The sequence below is a fragment of the Buteo buteo genome, chromosome 3, assembly GCF_964188355.1.
Source record: "Buteo buteo chromosome 3, bButBut1.hap1.1, whole genome shotgun sequence".
Taxonomy (NCBI): domain Eukaryota; kingdom Metazoa; phylum Chordata; class Aves; order Accipitriformes; family Accipitridae; genus Buteo; species Buteo buteo.
This window is the reverse complement of record NC_134173.1, coordinates 18,673,736-18,696,062: the sequence shown is the minus strand read 5'-3', so window position 1 is coordinate 18,696,062 and position 22,327 is coordinate 18,673,736. Positions and strand designations below refer to the sequence as shown.

At 37.0% G+C, this 22,327-nt stretch overlaps 1 protein-coding gene across 2 annotated transcripts in view; it reads right to left on the bottom strand.

Moving 5' to 3' along the window:
• SPIRE1 (spire type actin nucleation factor 1) overlaps window positions 1-22,327 on the bottom strand; it is a 132,619-nt gene that overhangs the window by 73,816 nt on the left and 36,476 nt on the right. For both annotated transcript variants that reach the window (XR_012649751.1, XM_075022944.1), the window contains exon 3: window positions 85-318. Coding sequence is in view for 1 of the 2 variants with exons in the window: in XM_075022944.1 (XP_074879045.1) it covers window positions 85-318 (234 nt within the window). In the remaining variant the exon portion in view is untranslated. The remainder of the gene's footprint in view (window positions 1-84; window positions 319-22,327) is intronic.

Genomic DNA, 22,327 nt, shown 5'->3' with positions numbered 1-22,327 from the left:
CACTGGACAATAACATGGAAAATAGAGTTGATTTTCTCATTGATAAAAACAGTGAAATATCATATAAGCTGCCCATTACTGTACCTTCATGACATCTTTATAGGAATGAATGGCCTCAACTTCTGCTTTGTCATCATCACCATCCTCCACTCCTTCATCCAGAGCATCATATCCTTCATCTCTACTCCCATCTGTTTCTGTGGTATTAGTCATGTAGTCAATAAGCTGCTCCAGTGGAGGACTTAATTCCCGCTCTTCATTGTCCTTCAAACCATAGTCCAGGGCTTTATATATAATAATCCCTAGTGATTCAATAACCTAGAAAAGTGAAAAAGAAATATTTATTAATGCCATTTACATGAATGAATAGCTCAGTCTAGGAACACCCTTTTCTGGTGTTTGTATAACAAACTTAGCCACTGAGAGGGCAATAAACATCAAAATTAAACAGAAAAATGATCCTCTAATACCTACAGTAGTACTTCGGTAATGCAGCACAGAACATGCAAGAGCAGGTCATACCACATACTTACTGCTTTCTTATTTCAAAGTTTTAAATAAAAATTCATAATTTAAAATGAAGCAGGACCTTTTTAGATTATTTTCCCTTTTTCCTTCTAATATGACAAACATCAAAATAACATTGCTCTAGACTTTGTAAAACTATATTACATGCATACGACCTTTTTTTTGGGGGGGGGCAGGTAGAAAGAAATTAAAAGAAAGAATAAACTAGCATGAGTGGTCTCCCCCCTCCCACAAATTAATGACACTTGGAAACTGCCCTTCAGTTTCTGCATCTCTTCATTGACCTGAGAGGTGTCTGGACACAGGTGTGGACATCCCAATATTAACTCACTGAGCACTGGGACATCAGCCCACAAGAACTCCTTTGTCTGTTGCACAGACGGTGGAGGCACACATATTCCACTGAGACTACCAACAACTGGATTTCATAGTAATGAGGTAGTACCTCGATTTTTCATTGAACTTGAGACTGCTTTTTTGTGCTCTGTCAAGAGCAAAGCAAACAGACGATGTCTTACTCAGTGTAAGCTAGCAAAAAAAGTCATGAACATCCCAAAATGCTAAATGCACATTTTCTATCTTGGCATGAATTATTTTCCTTACAAGTAATATTGAAGCTTCTAGCATTTTAAAGATGTAAAGAGATGACATTTCAAACTGAGGAGTTTGGAAATGGGTATTAATGGAGAGGGAAGGGAAAATGGGCTTGCAGGAGTACACCACAAGAAGGTAATGTCACTGCTGGGAGATCCTTGTCTGACAACAGAAGTAAGACTGGAGTTATTGCATGTAATCTCTGATCTTCCTTGTCTGTTGTGATGGCTAGCATGTCACACAAATGAGCAGACTCCAGTGTAGGAGTAGTTGGCACTAGAGCAACTTTAATAAGAGGAGCATTTCTAAACATACCAAACCTTGTCATCAAATGGCATTTTCTCTCATCTGGCTTTCAGTGCTATCCTGGTCAACACATTTTTTAATACAGATTTTTGAAATTCTATTTGGGTAAAGAGGACAACAAAAATGTATTCTTAAAACATGAAATTTGACTCTACCAGCTTACTTATTTCAGCACAGCAAAGTATTTTTGGTCTGGGAGGCTGGAGGTTAGCAAAGACTTAAAATGATATCTTATTAGTTTACCTAGACAGACAATTTAATGAACTAGCTGTAGTCTGACAGCTTTACACTTGCATACTTCACTCCTCTGTTGAGATTACTTTGCAGTGCAAATTCACTTTGCAAGACAGTGCTAATAAACAAGCAAACATAAAGCCCACCTAGCCTCTCAAATGTGTTCATATGTATTTGGAAAATATTCTTACAAAGCAGTTAAGAAAAGTGATTAGGCAAATTAATGAAGAAAAAATTGTCTTAATTTATTTAGTTCAAAGAAGAGCTTCTGACTTGGGAAATGCTAGTGAGACAGCAAAGTATACCAGGGAAGCATCACTGCATGCTTGCTCAGTTCTCATACCCTTCCCCAGACTTCTGCCATGACCTACTTTGGAGACAGGACACTGCACCATATAGACCTTAAAAACAGCTGTAACAGATCAAAGTTAACGTTTGCAGCATATCTAGCTTGCTTCTTAGAGAAGCTGTTTTGTAATAACTGTCTTGTAAAACTTGCATTGTTAAAAAAAATCTGAAAATGTGAAAATTTTCACAAAACAAAATATATTCTACTAGTAGACATGTATGTTTCCTGTAACTCAGGTTCTGAGTACAATCTCAACATACAACCCTTCAGCCACTGAAAGGGAACAAAGAATACCAAGTTAATTCCAATTTGAAGTAGACCTAAATGAAAATGAAGTACAATTGAATAATCGCTTTGATATTTCAAACAGTTGGGAGTAAACACAATGTGAGTAATTTCTAACTTTAATAAAAACTAAATTTGAAAGAGCATAGCATAGATGAGGAGGACTGAAATGTCCAAATTAGATGCAAAGAAAATAATGTCTTGTGCCATGCAGTGAGGGCTGCTGAACACAGCTTCTGGATTTTGCTACACCACCACTTCAAAAAAATAGAAGGGGGGGTGTGTATAAAGAAAGTGTGCTCTCTCTGCCTCCTTCTGTTTGGGAAGAGGATTAAGGCATTCAAAAGCACTGTGGCTAAAACTGGATGACAGCTGCTGCTGTCTTTGATGTATCAGCAGTGGGGCTTCTGCAGTTCAGTAATACGGTTTGTGCATTTTTACATACTATGAACAGATTTCATAATACATGCAAAGCTGACACAACACGAAAGCCTGCAACAGCACCAATTCAGACCTATATTTCAGTCTCTCAGCTCCTTATTTAGGAGTCATGACCAAAACCATATTTATTCAGCGTCTGTCAGTATCACAGATTCTTCTCGCTGAAAGACAAAGTAGTGAACATCTTAACTGAGAAACTTTGCTTTGACATGCATTAAAACTGAAAACACTCAACGCTTTCAGTAATACTGGTTTACCAAGGATCTTGTAAAAACCACACAAGTGCCATATGAACATCAAACAGAAGTCACAGCATCGTCAATGCTTCTTCACATGGACAAAACTACTAATGCAACTTCACACAAATAAAACTTCTATATAACTAGAAACATAATATACAAGGTTAGACATTCAGCTCATCGCTGCTTAAAGGCATGAGTGCTGTCACTTTGCCTGTAATAGAAATCAAATACAAACAAAAAAGGAAAAGCTTTTCACAGCTGAATGAATTAATTGATAAATATGTGGGGTTTTTGAGTTGGATAATCAGGGACTATAAGGGTTTTTTTTAAAAGCACTAATTATTTACAAAGAAGTCACTGGTTCTGAACAATTATATGTGAAAATGGAGGTATAGTAGGAAAAACAACGGTAAGGAGGGACTTAGCAAGGCTCTTTTAAACCAGAGTTATACATTGACACACCGAAACAACTGCAAGACACTGAAATAAGTGTCAGCACTAATGATAAATGATACTGCTCGATTCAGATGGGAAAATAAAAAAAAGTTCTGCGCCTTGAATTTTAGAACTCATTTGTTCCTGATTGATTTAAATTTTAGCGAAGGATCTAGTCTTTGTAAATCAATCAGTGGCTAAATAACTTAAAAAAATAAACAAGGAAGTCTGCGTTATTATGCTTTACACCTTCTCACCAAGTTCTTTTGAAAGTCATGGCTTCAGACCAAAAAAAAAAAAAAACCAACACACCAACGTTTCTCACAGACTGAACTTGTACTCTGTTGTGCTTAAATCATTAGTGAAAGGGGAATTTTGTCTCACCGTAAGTGAGTATTCTTTCAGTTCCTTCACCAGTCTGGACTCGTATTATACTGCTCTTTTTCAACAAGTTGCGATAAAGTTGCTGGAGCACTTTGACTTCAAACAAGATATAAAAACAATATCCTTGCGCTCCTTTTACACACACAGCAAAAACAAACCCCAAACCATTCAGGTTCTTTTCACACACAAACACTGCATGGAACTTTCCATTTTGTATACCTTCCTCCAACACATGAAGGCATGCCTCTTGGAAGGGGGTTCATTAGGGTTTTAGGTCTTTTATATGACACAAATTATGTTCTTCCAAGGAACACTGCCAATTTAATATTCTCAACAACTCTTCAGATACACAGCCTTTGTATAGGAACCAAACGTTTGAGACTTGCAAAAGTCTCAATCGAAATTACCAGGAGTACTTCACTTATTTTATTTTTTTTCCAGAGAAGAATCCTTTTTTACCCTCAACATATATATGTGTCTCTGACTCTTGCTGAAGCGTAGATGAGAACAGGCAGAATCTGCATGCCATTCTCCCCACTCACCGCAAGCACAATAGGGCACTGTCTGAGCTTTCATCCCCTTCCTAGGCTTGCCTCAATTTTTAAACAAAGCAACAAAGCCTAAGGACAGGCTTGTACTTACAGCAGCAAAGGGCTTTTTTTCAGCTCAAATGCCTGTCCCTCCCTAAAATTCTCCCTTCCTCCAAAAGCCACTCAGGTTTTGTATCCCTAAATTGGGATTAAAGATGCCATAAAGCTCCAGCTCCTAAAGTGAGTCAACTAACTTTGAACTTTCCCACAGGGACCTCAAATATGGCAACCAGTCACAACGATATTTGCACTGTCTTTCACGAATTCTAATAAATTTTTTATTACAAATTTATACTACAATTATTATGTTTAAGTGCTCCCATTTCTTACCAGCAGATCTCCAACACACCTCACGAAGGAGAATTGCTCTGCCTTACAGTAAGAGTGCCGAGAGCCTGGAGCTGGCATTAGCCACGGCACTCCTTAGGGCAGAGCTCCTCTCCGCCACCAACTCTGCCACCACCCCTGGTATTAGGCAGCACTTAGTCAATCTGCAAAGACTAACCTGTCCTACTGCTGACTTCAAATTAGCCTGCCAGGAGCTCCACGCTGTGCTTCTGGAATCAAGACGCAGCATAAACATACCCATAGACACCCTTGAAATCAAGAGTTACGTGTCTTAAATTTTCTATGACGCATTAGGAGAATACACAAACACGCACAAATTTTTGTGATAAAATTCTGTAGTACAGTCCAAAAGACAGGCATGTTAAAATTGTATGTAAACCCAACTGTTCCTCTCCAGCTAGATGACAGAGGGAGCAAGTTATTGCTCTGGTTATCATTTCCATTTGTAACAAAGGAATTTGTTGTTTCTTCAGTACCCAATTCGGGAACTGAAAAAGACACACTTTTAGAAAGGGTGAACAAATAATGGGGTTAGGATAAACGAAAGTACACTTTTGGGTTATTTACCTCACCCTTAGATGCCCTACATAACTCTCAAGAGCATCTCATGGATGAGTATGTCTAAATAGGTTGTTATAAGAGACTGCATACCTCAGGTATACTAATGTAGTTTTTACCACAGCATTCCCCAGTGGAAACAGGCTAGCATTACCCAGGTTTTAATAGCTGGGGACATTGCTAAATTTAAATATGACCTTCACTAAATTAGAGCAACTTGCAACAGACTGTCAAATGAGAACAGTGAAAAAACTTCCAAGTGCTTCCAGGTAAGCAGCAAGGATTTGGAATATTTCCAATGAATCAGATGAATCACTCATTTCCAAAGAATATAGACATCAGATACAGGATTATTTAACTTCTGGGTGATGTTGGTTTGCTACTGAAATAACGAGATAATGCTTTCTGCAATATAATGAGCCTTGCTATTTAAGACAAAGCAGTAATAAAAGCAAAGCAAAAAAAAAATATATATATAATCAAAGTATGTCAGATTTAACAGAAAATAAATATGAAAGGAAAATAAATATACCCTTTTAACAAGATTCAGTCTGGTTTAGATACATTCAGAGTTAGGAAAATTTCTCTACTGTATTCAGGGGAGATCTTTTTCAAAATGATTTTATATCCATGAGTCTTTGAATGCACTAAGTGGGTAGAGAGACCTACCTACTGAATTCTTTTTACTATTCAGGTATACATTAAAGACATTCAGTGAAAGAACTCCTGATATAAGACACAGAACAAGTCTAAACATACACAGGGGATGCTTGCTTTTTGGGGTTTTGTTTTGTTCCCCCCAAAGTGAATATGTAAAAATTTAAGCAGTTAAATGTTGTTGGACTCAGTTGCCTCTAATAAAGTAGCAGTAATTTTACTCTAAGTTTATTAAGGCTCAAGTGTAATATAACTCTCCAATTTATTCAAAGGTTCTGATAATTATAAACATGTTTTTGGTTGTTCAAGTTTCACTGTAGATATTATCTAAGGAGAACTATAATTTATTAGCATAAATGAAAGCAGAATTTATTCCATTGTATCAGTCTCAACTTACATTTTATCTGCTGCATTAAAACATTGAAACAAACCCCTCATTTTTCTTCTAGTTTTTGTTCATATGTTATAATCCCCAGGATTAAGACAAATCATTACTCTATTATTAAGGAATTTATCCAACCTGAAGGAATTTCACTGAAGCGACAGTTCATACTCAGAAACAAAATTAAATTCCCTGATTTAACTATGGAGACTCCAGTAATAGCTGAAGCTCTAGTAAAAGAATTAGGTGCAATAATTAAGTAACCCAGATCGTGAAAGTAATTTGAAAGTTCTTAAATACACCTCTATTCATATCATGGTTTTAAATACAGGTCATGTTATCCTGATCCCATTTAAGTAAATGGCGATGACATCAAGAATTCTAAGGTTAGAATGTATTTGCTGAAACAAACAGGCAGAATGGGTATGTTGTTACATTTCCCTACTGTACGCTTAAAATTATCTGAAAATTGTCTTAAAATATCCTACCTATTTAGGATTTTAGGCACAGTATCTCACCTTGATTTTTTTAAGAAATATTTTATTATCACAGTCTATAAAGACAATTTGCACAAAAACTTCATTCAAAATCTTAGCAGCTTTGAAGTACATCAAAATTAAGTTTGTGAAAGCCCCAATGACTATGGAAATACTATTTATCATAAATTTATCATAAATTGAAGATACAAAATCAGCCCATGTCACAAACTTCTATTCTAGTTCCCTTCTCATGTACACCAAAGCCATAAATCTGCTATTACCCTTCAGAGTAATGCTTCTTAAACATAAGAGGTATTTTTTTTTAAAGAAAAGTTTCAATGCAGTATTAATCTGATAAATCAACAAGTACTATTATTACATCAGAATCATTTAATACTACACTTATCCAACAAAACCAATCATTATTCTTTTCAGCACACTTAACCCTTCAGTATTCCTGACTTTACTAAATAAAGTCAGGTCCAAACAAAGTTTTTGTTGTTTTGTTTTGGTTTGTTGGTTTTTTTTAAATGATGAAATATAGTTAAACATCTACATATAGTTCTACATAGAAATAGAAAGCAATCAGGTGAACTCCCTGAGTAAGCCAACAGACAGAGCAAAGACTTTGGTTGACTACAAAAACATAACCAGGCCACAGAAACTCCAGCGGGGTCAAATTGTGTAAGACACAAAAATTGCCGTTTGCCGTATCAGCTTTTTGAATAAAGCTTTATCTAGATTACACGAGAGTATCAGATTAATTACAGCAAAAGATTTTGTAGTGAGAGAGAGGTGACCAGCTCAAGGAAAATGGTATAAAGGAGAGTGAAACTGGTTCAGTAGCTCTGATCCCGAGAATTCATGTGTGACTGGTTTAAATTTGGCTGATAATAAAAAGCTTCCAGTAGCTTTGATTCAGTTTAATTTATGGTAGTCATGAAGCAATGCAAAATCAATGCCACTTTTATTCAAAATGTTTACACAGTTCAACTAATCTACTCAAAAAGTCTGTTTGCATTAACTTCTCAGCCTTCTCACACAGATTTCATTTAAACCACTACAGTTGCCTGCTATAGGCTTGGCCCCCATTTAATTAATCCAAAAATTAAAGTGAGTAAACAACTGCTGCAATATAAACCATTTCTTCTCCTATGAGTCAAGAACTTTCTCACACCTATTTTCCCCAAAATTAACAACTACAAAAGCTGAGCAAACAAAATACCTGCACAATGAAAGCTATTCTTTTAAATACAAATTCTTGATTAGTTAAAGTTCTACATTTGCATGTATGTCTTATAAGCTTTCCAGCAGCAGCTCTCAACAGACTTTACAAAAGTTAGGCTGGTTTCACCATATTTGTCAGAGGTATGTGTGCATTTCAAGTGTTTCACAGATGATGAACTTCAGGGAGACAGATGGAACACCTGAACAAGTTCACACAGAGCTGGGAACATGGTAACTGTTCTGGTTTAACTGTAGCTTTCCTAAAATCCATCTTCTTCCATTCCTGGAAAAATAATGTCCTTCTGACTCCTAACAGATTTCTCTGATCAGTCAAATTGTTGTAATCCCAAGATTTCATGCCTAAACTCAATGGTGCCAAGAAACAAGCCCAACTGTAACCACACAACAGGTCCTTTTTAAAGTAATGTGCCACAAAAGAAGGCTGACATATGCTGCTGCTTTCTAGTGACTGGAGCATTCATTAACCACACACAAAGCAATACAAATTTAATGCTGCTTGTCTTAAAGGTATTGAATATTGATGGGAAGTCAAATAACAACCAGTAAGAAATCTGTCCTTTTCATCCATACTGAAGAAGAAGCTCCAAAGATGTCTGTGGGATGTTGGCATTTATTACATAGCTGCCCAAGATGAACCATGCACAGCTACCTTTTATCCTGTAGAAGAGCACTCAGCCACCTAGGCAAAGATCTATACCGGACTGCTTTCCTTAAGAAACTAATGGGAATTCACACATACAGCCTGTGAACAAAAAGCTAAAAAATTCGAGACTCATTCTGAGAGGGTTTTTGTTAGTCAGATGTGCAAGGAAACTTGAGCTTGACATTAAGGACATAACTTGATCATGAAATATGTGAATTTTCACGTGGACAAGAGTTACTAATGTGGCAGACAGCTCTTCATTTAGGTCACATATGATCTGTGTGCCATACAAACGTAACACTGCAGGCTGACAAAGCCTCTGCAAAGCTCCTGATTTTATGAATATTCTTCCACATCCTCTTCCCCATAAGCAGCAACATTGGATACAGGCATTTGGATCACAGGCATTCAAATACTCGTCCAAGACTGAATGCGTAAGTGAACACAAAATATTTTAGTAACGAGCAAAGGGAGTTACTGCACAGTTACCATCAAGCTCTCACAATGGCCTTGTTGGAAAGACTGGCGTTTGCTAGAATAATTCAAGAAAGCACTAGCAGGCACTGTTGGCAAGTCATCTATTCATAAGAAGATAGAAGCCTGATATTATTTTTTAGGTCTGAAATTCAGATACAATCATAGCATGGAGGGCTGACTTACCCTAAACCAAAAAGCAACAGAATGTGTGGCCGAGCCTCAGCAAAAAGCTTACCACCTGCTCTTTGGGCCACAAAACCCCAGAGAATCCATTTATGAAATGACACTCACAGTTTTCTATTTCTATCTCCTTCTGAACCGTGAAATCCCTCCAGGAAAAGTCCATAGTAAAACGTAGCTCTATCGCAGTTAAAAGTTACTGACATATAAAACATACAGTTTATAACCTCAGGCATAAATTACCTTAACACAAGATATTCTAGCACTTGACAGATTCCAAAGTCATTAAAGTGCTGAACTGTGACAGTTTATTATCCTTAATGGGACAGCCATATTGCTGGATTATGAATTGCTGAGCATTGTTTTATTGCTCTCTGCCAATAATGACGATATCCATGTATTCTAGTACAGCAATGATAACAAAGATTTGCTTACAGTCACAGTTCAGAAGTGTTATGCTATTTAAAAAAACTCATATGCATTTTATGCTTAGATTAAAAAAAAAACCCAAACCAAAGCATTCCTAACTAGCTCTCTGCAGAAGCCTGTATCACACAGCCAGATTTTCTACAATGCTCAGCACTTGGACTTCTCATAGAGTAAAGATATCATCTAGGTAATTCATCTTAGCTGCTAAGATAGCAGCCAAGTTACTAAATATCCAGCCATTGGTGGAGAAGGATTAATTCCAACACTTACATGTATGTAAGCTGCACAGGCACTTGGGAAGAAAAAAAAAGGCTGAAGTTTGGTGTTGTTTTTTTTTTAAAAAGGTATATACATACCAATTAACTAGACTTACTGCCTCAAAATCTATAGTGAAATTCTCTGTCCTATTCAGTGCATTATGCACTGCTTGGGAAACTTGAGAGTCTCATAAAATTAGGCCTAAAAGAGCTAATCCTGAGTTTCACCTGTGCTGAGACCTTGTTAATGGATGTGCTTAAGTTAGTTCCTGTACAAGCCGCTCTCCCATCCTCAGCCCAAGGAAAAGCAAGCTATGTAAAGATTCATATTGGAGGTAACATGGTAGCAAGGGGAAGGGGGACAGCAGGACACAGTGACTTGTCGCATCCATAGGACCACTGTAGGACAGCTCTAATGTGGTCCTACACAATTCATCCCTCAATCAAGGTTTCACAACAAGCTCTTCAAAGCTTCCTCGCTGACTTGCAAAGAACAGAGCTGAGCTCAGGTGCACAGGGACTATAAATCCCCTTGGACTTCTCATGCTTTGGAAATTAAAATAATGCTGTGAAATTACACTGTCTTTCTAGCCACATTGTCATCCTTTAAATGACAGAACGGGATCCCTACCTGAAAAAGAAAGTCCAGGCATTATGTTCATACTGTGGCGAGTTTCCTGACTTTGAAAACATCACACTTTTTTTGTAAAATATCAACTACAATTCAGAGTTTATAATTTCCAGGTAAGTGTTTTTCACAGCACCTCTAAGTCAGAATATAGTTGCCTCCACAATTTTCTTAACAGAAAACAGCCAAAGAATTAAAATCCTAAATTTAGTCTCATCTTTACACCTCCAAATTCCCCAGCAAAATAAGCTGAACTGCCCTTCCTAACCACACTGTAAAACACAGGCATTACCTCTTCCATCCAGTACTTGAGCCAATTTCAAATGTAGGAAGTGTATGGGGCTGAAGGTCCTGTGGGGTTTTCCCAATTGCTCATTTCTTGTGAAACTTCACACTAGTCGTTTCCCCTCTCCTGTAACAGTTTTACCACCTGTTATATGAGGATGTTGACCCATTTTCAAAGCTCTGGATGAGAAGTGCAGTGCAAGTTTAAATTTTATTTCTGCACGTCATGCACACAGGCTTAAACTCAGCTGGAAGTGCCTCTAATCATCCAGTTTTCCCTATGACTTTTGTTCCCTATAAACTAGGGGAAGAAAAAATGGAGAAAAGTACATGCCTGAGGCTAATGGTTAGGCTTATCAGCTGGGTGCAATGCAACACAAAAAACTGCTTTTCTTTGAGATGGAAGAGTGATTTATTTAAGTGTAAGTAGCACAGGTAGCCAGAGAAAACAGCTGCTAAGATTAGACTATCAGATTGTTCTAAGCTTCACAGGAAATAAATTCTGACTGCATCATCCCTTTGTCTTGTTATACCAATGTAATTATGCCTAGCAGTCTATACTCTAGAGAATGAATGTCTTGAAGTTTAAGAAATGGAAAAATGGCAAGGTTTTTATGATTTTGGACATTGTGGCTTTAAATTTTGATCCTTATTTTAATTAAGGATCCTTATTTATTTTTAATATCTTTTAAGATTTTAACATTTTACAAACTCTATCATACCCACACACCCTTTTGGGAATACCTTTTGTAATACACATAGCATGACAGTTCATATTATAGCTCAAAAAGAAATTCCCTGGCAATTTCTAGACCAAACAAAATGAAAAAAAGGTTGTTTCTTCAGATAGTTCTCTAACAAGTGAAATCATTGTCCTGTAGGCAAAAAAATAAAAATTAAAAAAAAGCAATGTAACAGTCAGAAGGTCCATTACAGAAGGAACACTAAATTCTACTGAACTTCCATAAGAACTGCAGCTTTGGAATAGCAAAAACATTCCTGCCTAGCCAAGAAACAAGTTACTCAAAAGTAATCTTTAATAGGAGAGACATCCATTTCATTCCATCAAAGAATCTTTTTTTCTTGTTGTCTTATTTTGTAGCCCCCCAAAACTTTAAGAAATGTAAGAATAAAAGAAAAATATCATTGTATAACAAACATAAGCCTAGATTTCTTTAACTAAATGAGCATGGTCATCAATAGTCTTGAAGGAGTTAAAGATCTTCAATCAAATCAGTTTGAAAGAGCATCTACTCAACTGCCTCCAGGGAATCAAATGTTCAGAATTTCAAATGCCAGTGAACAATTTATATCTGTGTATTCTGGAGCTCAGACTGATGGCAGAATTTGTTTTTATTTTCTTCTCTTCTTATTAACCCTTTTGCATGGATTATTCTTCTTCATCTAGTCGCACTATACTTCATTAAGCTGTGTGTTCTCATGTAAACTACCAAACAGGCAGCAACATGTAAATGTTAGCTTATGCGAAGGCAAAACCTCACAAAGGAGGGGATTCTTTTGTAAGGACTGGGACCACGAGTAAGTGTCAGACAAACAGCAATGACACCATTTCAGAGAACACTGGTTTTAAGGAATAACTATTACTTGCCAAAACAGGGGCGGGGGGGCATCATCCTCACCTCTCTACCTGCCCTCTGCTAACATCACAGTGCTTGGGTTGCAGTGTGGTCTGCCAGATCAGAAAACTGACTTTGCTGATAAAAGTCACACTTTCCTGACCAGCTTAGGAAAATAAAATATAAAAAATAAAATATATAAAAAACCAACAAACCCAAACCCCAACTCTCTGTGCTACCGTATGCAGCCGCTGTGCATGTGCATATGCATTCGCTGTGCTACTGTACATCGACTTTGGCTTTAGGCTGAAGGAAAGCATAGCACTGCAGAAACCTCAAAGCTATACTTACAGATAAAAGAAATGTCTGTTTTAACTGGAAGAACTAAAATTAGCCTTAACAAGGAGTGACAGCATGACTGTTTGCCATAACGATTAATATCTTTAGATAAAATGCTTGGTGTAAACATAATCCTTTCTCTGACAATTTTTCTATGTTTTTACAATACATTGTCTTCCTTAATCGCCCGTTTTACCTACAAACATTGCTTTTTACCAAATACTTGTTATGACAGTTAGAGCTGGGAGGGAGAAATGTTAGGAGGCTTTGCTTTGTATACTTAAGTTTTGGAAAAAAAAAAAATAATTGGTTATTTTAAAATTATTATATAGAGATGAATCAAGTCAACCAAAAGCAAGACACAATAAAATAAAAAAGTCTAACTCAAATCATAACATTATTTTAAACTAACATTTATTAGTAGGAGAAATCTAATAATGTTAAATAGGTTTCAAAGTGGAGCAAAATACTCCAAATAAAGTGTTTTCTTTTAGATTTTTAATTTTTTTTTTAAACCAGATTAAATAAAAACCCTTAAAATCAAATTTCTAAGGATTTTTCCATTACAATTAAAGGTATTTTTACAAAGACATGACATTCCAACAAAGCCCAGGTGCAAAGGAACAAGCAGGCTGGAAACACAACCTTCCCTGTGCATTGCCCTTAGCTAATTAAGCTAATAAAAAGTATTCCACCAGAAGAAATTAAGCTTTTCCCTGTCCCAGAAAGCCCTCTGTTTTTAGATGGGCAAACTGAGGGAATGAATAATGTTTATAATAATTTTAAACACACCTCCCAGCTAAAACATTTATTCCATGAATTGACCAACCAATGGGACTACGTAAGTTCCTGACCTAGAAACATGTACAAAAAAAATCCAAGAGAAAAAGAATTTTTTTTTTTCTTATGCAGAAGGTACACCTCGAAAGCATGGCCTCAGGGAGAAACTTCCTCCTAGTGAGCAGACACTTCAGCAGCTGCTGCTCATATGGGAACACTACACAAAATCTGTGTTAGGCAGGATGGCCAGCAGCCATCACAGATACAGATGGTAACAATTCCTGAGAAATTTTTAACCGAAGGCAAGAGTTAATATTCTTAGAGTATACATGGTGTTTGCCCAGATCTCTCTGGACATTTGACTACAGCTAATTTTTCTGGACTGATTTACAGCTGCTTCCTCCAAACATACCTCATCATACTATAAAACTTCCAGTTACTTCTCTGTTGGAGTATTTTGCTCTTTTCCAAAGTTTAAAAAATTCTGGTCAAATGTTAACATTAAGCTGTTCATAACAGACCACTTGCCACTGTTTTCTAAGGAACAGTGGCCATTAAACCTGGGAGAGGAAACTTGAGATGACTATCAGACCTACCAGGTCTGGTACAAACATTTACCAATTTTGCAGCATTCATTACTGAGGGCCCACATTTATGTCTCTTGTTGAGTGACATTTTTGGGCTACAGCATTATAAAAACCACTGGACCTCTAAACCCCATTTTTTTTCTTTTCTATAACTTGCTAATTAAGAAGTAACTGCTCATGAATTATAAACACATACAAAATACATTCACAGTCTTATTTCTGCATTCATTACCCATCCTGTGATGAATGTGCTACAAAGTGGAATGATGTTTCAGACTTACTGTGGGTTGCTAAACTGAGGTAGCACATGCTTGGATAAAGCACCCACAGTGACTGAAGGGTACTATGGCACTTCAGTTTTCAAGTAAAATGGGCTTTTGTTAGCCTTACCAGAACTGATTTTTGACCGACCACATTCTTCTTTGGGGAGCTCATATTAACATTTACATTAACGGATCGGAACAGGGCTTTTGAACTGAACCTCCTCCTCATCCCTCTCTGAGCTTTTGGGTTGCATCATGGAGTGCTGTGCCAAATGGGATTCCTTTTGGATGAAGCTAAAACAGAAGATGAAATCCAGAAGCTCACCTAATGTACTTATTTTGGGGATGGCACACTCAGCCTAAGGCTCTCAGAAGAGAGATAATCTGAAATAAAGCAAGTGGGATACATACTCCACGGACACTGGGTCCTCAACACCTACTTTCATGCTCTACAGACTTGCAACATGCTATTTGTTAATGCAACAGAGGTGAGACTGAAACATCATAAATAACTTTAATGCAAGACTGAAGAACAAATGAAAAGTTGTAAAATAATCACAAAATTATTAAGCCAGTAGAGAAGGAATAACAGCAGCCAGTATCTTGGACAAAATTTTGTAGTACAGAAATTGTGGGTTTAGTTGGGCAGCTCAGATGCAGTCTGTGCTTAGTTTCTGTCTAAATGGAAATTTATGGCAGGTGGCTGTACCTCTAGGATATCTGGGCCAGCACTTGTACTGTGTGATGAAAAATCTAGCAGCATCCACCAGAGCTCCTTCCCCAAGCTGAAGGAAGATGAATATCATTATGGCTGGATATGCTGATGGTAGCAAAGACAGTTTAATAAATATATTATCACTATCTATAAGCTAGTACATTAATGTTAAAGCATTCTACTTCGAGTCAACACACACAATCAGCAAGATAACGGGAAAGAAAGAAAATGTATTTTATATTTTTCACCTTAATTACAAAGTACATTGGAAAGAGAACACAAATTTGGTACAGTAAAATAATTGAGAAATCCCTTTAAAATACTCCTTTGCAACAGAAGTGAAAATACTGACACAAAAGGAAAATTCTCTTTAGGATGAGAACAACAGCCCTATTTTGCAAACCTTTATCCTCCCATAGGTATATAGTACAAGGTGATGCCTTTCACCAGTTTTTACAAAGTGCATTCAATTCAAAGAGTACTGTCTGATTCCTCTCCTACACTTTAGCTTCTACTCTGATGGAAACTTCAGAAATTCTTAAAAAATGTGGAGTGGATGGTTATCATAATTACAAAATATTTTGAATCCACTAGAACAAGTGGAAGAGCTAAAGTTTCTTTTAAAACCAGACATGTCAATAATTCAGACATTCTACACAAAATAGCCTGGTTTTCCTCCCTTAACATCAGTATGTTTTCTTGCTGCTTGGTGCTGTGAAACTGTGAGTAATAATCATCAATGTAAAATTACCAGAGGAATGTAACAACCACCATAATGTAACAGATCTAAACCAGAATTTGGAGCTTTGGATATTAAAAGGTGAAATAATACAGGCACACCTACACTGTAGTTCAAACCAGCACCTTCCACCCACTCTTCTTTACCCTAAGTGAAGGAAATCATATCCAGACTAGGCAATGGATAATTTAACTTAAGTAAAAAAAAAGAACTAAAAACAAATGGGTAGTTTAACATTAATGACAAACATTGGGTTTTTTTAAAAATAAATACCAGTGTATATATATGCACTGTTCAGCAACCTATTTGTATTCTGTTAGGACATCTATATTTCTTACTGCAGGTCCAATTTCAATGGGACTACAGAAAATGAAATATGGATGAAATAAGGTTATAATTATATGCTAAACATTTACAACGTCCTGTGAATAATTAAGGCACTGTAATTATCATCTCCCAAACCACACCCTTCCCATACAGGGTTCTTTCCACCTATGTAGTACCCAGCATGCAATTTGGGAATCTCCTCTCTGCTGAGTCCTTCTTGCTGAGCAGAAGACTGTGAGATGGTGCAGGAAAAGGGATTCAGTGTGACTTGGCCACTTCTTCAACCAGAAGGTGGTTATATTTTCTAGTACCTAAAACAAGGGATTCAGGAAGACCAGAAGGATTCTGGATTCTCTGCATTCACCAAATCTATTCTCTCTTTCCACCCCAAGGTTAAATTACTTAATACTTTTCAATCAGCAATGGGAGAACAACAGCTTCTCAAGGAAAGCCAAATAGGGACTGCAAGTTAAATTCTCAAAATCTTTCCTTTCTCCTCTGCAAAATGAAATCATGACATTCATGGCCTTAAAAAGGCAGGAAAGAAGGTATATGAAAACAGCTACTAACAAGAAGCATTGTGCTTGGTTGAAACACGTGGTGGACCAAAAATATTCCCCACCAAGAAGTTCCTTAGGGTAGAAGAGAAGATTTCTTTTGTCTGTACTACAGAGCCTCTCAAACACTAATAAAGCACTTGTTTCATGACAACAAATATTATCAGATGACTTTGGACACTATATAATAATATTTTAAAATCTCATCTCACAGTAGTTCATAAACTTAATCTGCTCTTCCAAAATCCACTTCTTTATACCATCAGCTTTGCAATAGGTTAAAAATCCCATACAGATGAAAACCCTCACATTTTTATCTACATAACTGTCACCTGAGATAACCTGCTTCCTATAGGAAATACCTGTATTTGAAAGTAAATCCTCAGATAATATGTCATCTCAGAAAACCTGCACACATGGTGGTATCACAACCAGGAGTAAGGGAGCTTTTGACGGATCAGAATCAGGGGTGGCAAAGGGGAAGGAGACTGCAAGGCAATAGGGTGCTTAAGAGTAACTTACACCTTATACGAGTCACGCATACATGAAACTGCACTGCTGAATCTCTGGGGGAAAAAAATGCATCAAAAAAACAAGCGAAAACTGATAACCTGTGTGAAATGCATCGGAAAATAGAGTCATTGATTGTGATCCATGGCCTCTAAAACAAATGTCATTAGGAACACAAGTGGATGCAGTGCTCTAAGCCACTTCACACAGATCTCTACCAGAGAGATCCCTCTCGAATGAGCATTTATTCCAAAGGGGAGATAACTTCTGAGTAGATCAGCATTTGTCCAACATCACCTGGAACAGTTTGCCAGGCTGGAGCTACACTACAAGAGACTATAAAGGACTCTAATGAGGACTTGACTCACAAAGCAGCATTGATGTACAAATCTACTTTACAAGTAGTTATTGTAGTTATTTCACAATGCCCAGTCTGTGAGATGCAATCTCAGGTGGTCTACACCTGTTCTACAGGGCTTCAGGCTGTCAAGGTCAGATATCTTGAGCTGGTTGTAACTTGAACCCTGGCGGAGTTCAGATAAATGCAGTTAAAGACAGAAGAGAAAGCTTTAGTGTCTCCCGAGTATCCTATTCCAACAAAGAGCAAAGGGAAACAGAAACAAATTTTGTGTTAGTAACACAGGCTTGGCTCTGTCTTTTTTCCTTCCCTCTCCTGTCCCAAACCCACAGGCATTGTTAGACGTCTAACTTTAGTTTCAAATAGTAGGTATCTTTTTCATAGCTTCTCCAAGTAAAATGAAATAATAAAGGGGGGCTTCTTAAAATTTTAAAGGGCAGAAGAGAACCTGTTGAATCTCTTGCTGTTACTGTTAATTATTGACACTAAACAGATTTAATTAGAAGCAACCAAACAGAAAAACATACATAATCTATGCCTTTGGCATAGTGTGAACCATGCAAGGGCAACGAAGCAACCCCCTGCAGGACGATTTTATTAATTTTATTGTAAGAGGACTAGTCAGACCAGTATTCAGCAAGGATATTTCTAGTAACTGATATATGATCCCTGTCACCGAAGGATAAGCTTTAAAACAACATTATGTTTTCAGACAGTAGAATGCTTTGTTATTATACATGAAAATCTTGTTATGTGCGCACAAGAGGTTTCCTATTGTGATTAAATGGGCAACACTAATTTTGCCGTTTCCCAACTCTCACCTGCTTGAGTTCATAGGTTTTATTTTGTGAAAGCAAGAAGAAAGAAGGGGGCAGGGGGGAAGCTAACAAAAATGAGCTCTGTCAAAGCATTACTATCAAGACACCTATAAAACTGTAACCTCTAATCCAGAATCTGTGCCCAATATGAGGCTGCTATCTTCCACATGGAATGATTTATCCTTGGCAGATATTTGCAGAAGGGAAGAGGACTCCCTGATACTTCTGACCAGGAACACTTCAAAAGTGTATGGCCTGTCTCTCTTCTACCCCCATGCTCTTCAACCCATTCTTCACCCTGTTTCTTCTCCTAATGGAAAAAATGAAGATTTTCATTATGCTCAGGCAACATTTTATTGGCAAAACTTTACTGGTAAAACTTCAGTCCCCACTGATTGGAAGACTGGCTTAAAATGTACATGGGTGTCCATGGCTTTGGTTTCAGGCATGACTTTTCTCAGCTTTAATAAAATCTTCCACCATTTAGTCACAGTAGACCTTTATAAATACCCCTATAAGTACAGTTAGCCACTAAATTTCACACCCCCCTTTTACTGTAAGGCTGCATTGTCGATATAGGTCTGAACAGCAGAGGCACTGAACCACCAGAGCTGAAATGGAAATCAGTGAAAGCTGTGCTCTCGGCACTTGAAGTGCTGTATAGCATTAAGTGCTCTGAAAGTCAGGTTCTAGCTATTCAAAATGGGGCACCTAAAATTAGATTATCTGTACAACAAAATGAAAACATATTACGAAAATATACATTTGTAAAACCTTTTGAAATTACAGCAATTAATATAAAGGTACAGCCCATGACAGAGTCAAACCTACTTTGAAAATTGATTTGAATGTTGCAACTATAACATAGGACAACTCTGTGAAAATCCTGTGGAAAACCTGTAAGATGATGCAAAAAATGGAAAGGAACCAAACTGCTCTTGCATGGCCACCATCAATTACGGGCATTCTTAAGTTTGTGAACTCCTGAATTTACAACCTTAATTTTTTCCTTTTTTAAACATGCATGTGTGTAGAAACAGTATCATACACGGGTCTTCCTTCAAAATGCTCTTTTAAAATATATCTGTGCATAGCCCACCTTACTAATGTTTTGACGTGCGCACATACGGTACGCACATGTGTGAGGGCACATGCGCACAGACACACAGAAACACCAGTAAATGATTTTCCCATCTATCCCCTGCTATGGCTTTGAAGCTAAGCTGCTTATTTTAAAAGAGTTGAACCTACTCTATTTACTCTGGAAGCTTATTAGAAGGAGCAATTTTACACCGTAACTGTTAGAGGGGTAACTGCTTTAAAAAAGCAAACCAAAACAAAAAATAGGTTTGGCCTTTTTCTGAAGACCATAAAATGTTCAATCCTCTGTCTAGTGCCTGAGTATTTCACAAAGTAGAGACCAAACCTGTACTTCAGTAGTTTACTCCTGTGGGAGAAGCTACTATAGAGAAGACAGGCAGCCTTTGAGATTACACTGTCTGAGCCCATTTAGGGCTTTGAACATAAGCAGCCCGATTTAGAGCCACTCCCGGGATGCGACGGGTGGCTGAGAGCAATGCAGGGCGCAGGCACGGCACTAAGTGCTCTCACCAGTTAGCTCCACAGAGTCAAACTGGCATTTGTTCCCTTCATATGGCCTCTTAATCATGCAATAGCAAGCTGCAGATACCATAATTCAGTCCTTCACAAGAAGACTATTAGCTACAGCCAAAGCAGCAGTCAAGAGGAAGGGGTTCAGAGCCCCATCAGCAAAAGGTATTGGATGTTAACCATCACCATTTGTTAGCAGCTTGCTTTAAATTAAAACTAATAATTTAAAGGAATTATGCAAGATTTTCTTAACTTCCAACTGCTAGTACCACCTACAAATTTCAAGCATTAGGTCAGTTCCACAAAGCTTGTGAAAATCAGCTTATGGTTTTTTAACACTTAATTTTAGCAAGTCTTGTTTACAAGTGTTTTACAGGATGATTACGCAAATTGTAAATTCAAGCATGGTGTGAATATACAGAAGTTCCATTTATGAAATGTGACTTGCAAAGGTATTCCATTAAATTAATTGGGAAAACAATAATAATCTAGAACATAGTAATTACGTTTTAAAAATTAAACCCTTAGCCAATTCACAGCTATCCAGAATTAGGAAGTTCATAGCTAATATATCGAATATACTGCTGTTCTTGATGTTCCTTTTTTTGTTTGTTTGTTTTTAAAGGAACAGCCATAAGGCCTGTTAAAAGATGTACCTTTATAATCCTGTTGCTCTTTCAAATTAGTGATGCCATATGGGGAACAAAAGAGCAATTATTTCTAGACATTTAACAGATTTAAAGTTTTTTAAATCAGCTCATAATAAGATCATGGATGAACATGTGAGCTTTCACACCTCTTCAAAGATGTATGAGGAGAAGGATAAGCATTTCAGTCAATACAAGCATTACCAGCAAGCTGAAATGAGAATTCTTTGTTGTGACAGAATGGCTTAATTTTTTGCACATGCTTTTACTGTGTACCTATCCACGTCAAAATATTCTCCAGGATTCCATTTCAACATTATTTCAAACACTTTTGCCAACAATTACTAGGAATAAAAAAGTCAAGGGTGATTACATACATCCTGTTCAATTCAGATCTATTTAAAATATCATTTTGCAGAATTTTGTGAGACTAGAGTGCATTGCAGTAGGAGAAAATAATTTTGGAAATATATGCAAATATTCTGCCTAACAAAGAATTTAATCTGAACATTAATGTTACAAGTATACAGAACAGATAGCACCAAAGAGGATTTCCTGGTGGCTTTTAATTAGAGAGTTTGTTAGTAAACACACTAACTAGCAGTGTAACTAGCAATTTTGCTCTGTGCCTTCAAGGGCGGAAAGGTCAAGAGCACAAAGCTCCTTTTTTATGAGCAGGAAGAAAGAAGGTTAAAGAAGGCATCACAAAAGGATTCCCCCCCCCCCCCCCCCGCTTCCAAAAAAATCAGGGATTGGAGAAAAGCTTGGTTAACTTTTAATCAACACCAAGAATTTTTTTGTTCACATAAAGAAGCAATTTTATTACAGCAAGTACCTCCACTGTTTTGCCTCTGTACTAAAAAATAGTAAATCCCAGGAGTATCTTAAACATTACCGGTTTAAAGAATTCAAATCAAAAGATGAACAGAGTATCAGACTAACTGCCAGTAAAATGAATGATAAAGATCTTTTGTTTTTAAAAGCACACAGCCCTTCCTGCAGAATATGTTTCTTTCACTGATAGACTGCTTTCCCAACATGACATACTGTTTCCGTGAGCACTAATTGAAAACTATTGATGTATCTCAAACATCTCCACTTGTTCTTAGAGCTCATTTACACAAAGCCTTGACAAAGCAATCCAAGAAAGTCTCCAGAAAAACAATACATGAGTGCTTACAACAGATTCAAGAGTCAAGCAAACAGATAATCAGATAATATGAGAGAGCCTATTTTATGGCATGGTTCAAAAGCTTAAAACCCCTCCTCATTAATTTAATTTTTAATCATTAAAATACCCTGTATCCTTATCATAATAAGGTTCTTACATTTTTGTAACACCACATTTCAAAGCAGTGAGTTCCCCAGACCAGGCTTTTGCTGTGAATACACTGAGTTTCCTTTCTGCTCAACTTCACAAAGTTCTGGAGGTGTTCGTTCCTGCTGCTCCTCTCCCCTCCACTGCTCTAATTAGCCCTTTAGTGTTATTTTACAGTGTCTTAAAATAGAATTTAATTTTTTAAAATTTTTATTTAAAAAA